General features: G+C 32.7%; 1 protein-coding gene across 1 annotated transcript in view; it reads right to left on the reverse strand.

Annotated features, from left to right (window-relative positions):
- Window positions 1–276: 276 nt before the first annotated feature.
- The window catches only part of LOC118749601, a 90377-nt gene continuing 86269 nt past the window's right edge, over window positions 277–4384 (reverse strand). The window contains exons 3-4 of the mRNA XM_036484407.1: window positions 2099–2304; window positions 277–363 (exon numbers count right to left, since the gene is read on the reverse strand). Coding sequence (XP_036340300.1) covers window positions 307–363; window positions 2099–2304 — 263 coding nt within the window. The 3' untranslated portion in view covers window positions 277–306. The remainder of the gene's footprint in view (window positions 364–2098; window positions 2305–4384) is intronic.

A 4384-nucleotide genomic window follows, 5' to 3' on the forward strand; every position in this document is an offset into this window, starting at 1 on the left:
TATTTTTGACCAATTTTTTCAAGATCAAAAATTAATTGTGGGACTATGGCAATATTTTTCCTTGAAAGAGAATTTCATAAACTTTCCAAACCAATTTGATTCATATCAAAATGTTGCTTCTACCGGAAGTGCTACGATTTATTCGCTAAGAGTGGTCAAAAAGTACACTGTGCGCCACCTATCGGAAAAATTTTTAGAGGAGATTCCTTTTCATGATGTTAATATACTTTCTAAATATGCACTAAATCGGACTATAAATAAAGGTTTTGCAAATATCTCGACTCCTGCGCCACCTATCGGATAAGCTCATCCTTCATGTTGCATTGTCATCGGGTTCTGAGCCATCTGTGAAGCTTCAAGTCTCTAAGTCAACGGGAAGTTGTCCAAAAATTGATTAAAAGGCAAGTTAATTAAAAGCTTTTAAAAAGGACATAATTTATTGAAATAAACTTAAAAATTGTCAAAATACGCAGTGAATTAAATGAATGCCGATGTTTATATGACATTTTAATATTTTAAAGCATTTCGGCCAATGACTTCTACACTTAATATAACTTTTGTCAGAGATTTGTCAGAGTTCGTTTAAAGTTTTTTTATAGATATTGAGGGTTACCCTGTATCAAATAAATCAGGTGATCTCAGCTGTGAGGCATATCTGGAAAACATCTGATTCTTTTTTCACTTGTAAGTATGCACAATGGAACGAATTTCTTGTTAGGTTGTTCAAATGGATTTGCGCATATGTTTATTATGTGTATTAAAGTGGTTCATAAAAACACTCTTTTTGGAAATTCATAAACGCTACATCAGAATATTGTTATTTGTGATAAAAATAGAGACACGTATTTTTTTATTTTGAAAAAAGTTTTCTTAGAGGTCGCGCTGGTCGGTTTTTTATAAAAACGCTGATGTTCTCAATTTTTTTATTTTCTTGACATGTTAAAATGCAGCTAAAAATGTGGTTTTTACATATAATTACTCTGGTATTATTGGGGAACTTTCCCTTAATTACACACCTGTCTTGGACAATTAGAATGGGTCTAGTTCCCGAAAATATGCTCTTGAAAAGACACTAGTAAAATTAAAACGTTGATACTGAACCGATTGTTACCAGGGGGTTTCTGGGGTTGCTAAATAGGAATCTGAAGTCAGTTATTCGAAATTCAAAATGGCGGATCCAAAATGGCGGTCCATTTTATTTTAAATGATTGGATTTTTTCGAAACCCGGCACTCGAGAGTTTTTGGGGTCTCCGATTACGAATCTGGTGGATCCAAAATGGCGACCAACTTTAAAAAAATGATTGGATTTGTTTGAAACCCTTAACCGCCATTTTGAATTTTGAAAATCTGACATCAGATTCGTAATCAGCAATCCCAGAAACCCACTGGAAACGTGTTTTAACCCTTGACAATGTTTAAAACGTTCAGTATCAACGTTTTAATTTTAGTACTTTTTTTTAATTTGATCGCCGTATTGGATCCGCCATTTTGAATTTCGAAAAACTTACTTCAGATCCCTAATTAGCAACCCCAGAAACTTCCTGGTAACAAGTTCCAACCCATGACAATGCGTAAATCGTTCAGTATCAACGTTTTAATTTTACTAGTCTCTTTTCGAGAGCATATTTTCGGGCCTAGGCCCATTCTAACTGCCCAAGACAGGTATGTAATTAAGGGAATGTTCACCAATAATACCAGAGTAGTTATATGTAAAAAACAAATTTTTAGCTGCATTTTAACATGTCAAGGAAGTAAAAAAATTGAGAACATCAGCGTTTTTATAAAAAACCGACCAGCGCGACCTCTAAGAAAACTTTTTTTTTTCAAAATAAAAAAACACGTTTCTTTTTTTTATCACAAATAACAATAATTTGAGGTAGCGTTTATGAATTTTTAAAAAAAAATTGTTTCAACCGCTCTAAAGTGTATACATATGTACATACGTATTTACATACTGTTTACGAAAAATGTCGTGTCAACTGAGTTGTTCACGCAGAAGTATCAAATGGTACCACAAAAAGTTTCGACCAGATAAATACATAGAAATTTATAAATCCTTCGCACATAGAAATGACAAATTTTATGTAATTTACTTACTATCTTTAGCCATGCGTGCAAAACCATTTTTCCATTTATCTCATGAATATCGATGTAGTTCACCTTCATGCCCAAAGTGATGTTAGTTGGAACATTATTGTAGGTTTGATGCGAGTTCTTATCATAGTTGATTAATAATTGTAGACGCAACCGATCCTGCGATGTGGCAGTCCAAACTTTGTCCCCAATTGTAATGGTTTCTTGCGCTGATTTAAATATAAAATAGTTCAAAATCGTTAATAGATTTTCAAAAATATTAACATAAGTACGTAATCGACGCTCCCATGTCAAACTATCGAACGTGCGAAAATGCTTTTTCAATTACGATACCTTGCGCATGCATTTAGAGCAGAGAACGTACCGGTTATGAATCTTATAATAAAAAGCAAACAATTATAAATACGTTTTGCTTTTAATTATTTTGAGCAAATAATACCGATTACTTCTGCTTTTTATTTTTATAAGGCAAAAATAAAAGATAAAATTTGCCTTTTATTTTTTTGAGCAGAAGTTAATCAGTAATTGTTGCCTTTTATTTCTGGAATCAAGTATTCCAGAGCTGTGTATATTCGAATGTGATTTCAAAACTATCTATAAGGATTCTAGTAACCCAAATACCATAGTTATATTAAATCTAAATATGTACAATAGATGCCTCATTTTCTCCATCCATCTTGCTAAAGTATTTCAGATCTTCCCTCCGGCGGAAGAATATGAAAATAGGATGCTAAGAACTTAACAAAATGAAAAAAAAAGTATTCCTTATTGCAAAAACTGGATGAGCTCCTCCGAAATCCGTGCTTTATAAGACTGTTTTGCTGTAGGCTTAGGTCCTTATATCAAAAAACATTAATCTTGCACAAAAACGAAAAAAAGAATTAGCCGCTAAAGCGAATGGCGTACTCTGTTTTTTAGTACAACTAACCAGAAAGTTACCCACGCGCCTAAAGTGACTATACGGTATTATTCTTCACGAATTTTCAACTATATTTGTAAGGATTTTCCAGATAGCAGTAATTTTTCTAAAATTAAAATACTTAAGATTGTAGCTAATTTGATGAGGTTTTTAAAACAGCTAACAGATTTCGAATTGATTTATATTTTAACTAGTAAATTAGTTTTAAGTAAAGCCATGTTGAGTACAATCAGGTCTGACATACTTTAAAATTTTTTTGAAGTTTTTACAATATCGTTTTTATATGCTAGGTAGGGAAATACTTTCATGTGCGCAGTTGCTATTTGAAAGAAATAAATAATTTCCGAAGATGCTAAGCTCTAGCAGCAATGTCGAAGGGTAGGGGAAATGTCGATTTAAATTTAGATTCTCTATGCTCCGTTCGGCTGTCAAATCAGTCTTCTTAATTTTAACGTACTAGGAGTAGAAGTTGGTCACGTCATGTTCCACTACTGCCTTTAATTTGTGGCAACGCCAAAACTCGAAAAAATGTTAAAATTAATTACACTTTTCTCTATTAAATTAATGAAACTTACCAGTTAGGAAGTAACTACTAACTTTTGTCCCTTTCTCCATAAAACCTATGCATGGAATTAAATGCAGTTTCCCCCGATGTATTTCTAGAGCTCTAACTTAAAATATAGGCTCCATTTTACCACAGGAAAATATAATATTGGAAAAGTGGGCGTGGCACCACCTATACATGCTGCATTTTTGACACCGCATATCTCTGAAAGTATTTTCGTTGGAGTACTGAAATTTAGAACGGATGTAGTATATTAAATGAGTACCATACTCATGTAGAAAACTGAAGGTTATTGGAAAGAAGGACGTGGCATCTATTCTATCTATACCTATTACTAATATTATAAATGTGAGAGTTTATATGTTTGTTACTCAATCACGCAAAAGGGCTGAACGGATTGGAATATATGTATATAGATCGCTGTACTAAGGACTGAGCTTTTCGGAAAAAGTTCATTTACTTAGTATAATTCTTTTTAATTAGGAACCATTTGATGCCGTGCTTCTTAACCGATTGAATGATTGTTTTACAGTTCGAAAGGTGTTTTAAGGCACCGCAAAGCAAGCGTGTATTGGCTAGTGTAATATAGTAATGTAATTATCAGTTGTAAATATATGTAGATAAAGTATTCCACAGTACCGAAGTTTCATCCACGCATGCATTGGCTTTTAAATTTTGTGCTGTTATTTGTCAAGTTGGGAAGTGGTTTTTAACATTTCTTCATTTAAATTTCAATTACTGTTCACTTCCTTAAAAACTACATTTAATTAGCTACAATTTTAAGTATTTTAATTTTGGAAAAAAT

Source organism: Rhagoletis pomonella, unplaced genomic scaffold (assembly GCF_013731165.1).
Source record: "Rhagoletis pomonella isolate Grant_MI unplaced genomic scaffold, Rhpom_1.0 Rhpom_scaffold_00022, whole genome shotgun sequence".
In the NCBI taxonomy this organism is placed as follows: Eukaryota; Metazoa; Arthropoda; class Insecta; order Diptera; family Tephritidae; genus Rhagoletis; species Rhagoletis pomonella.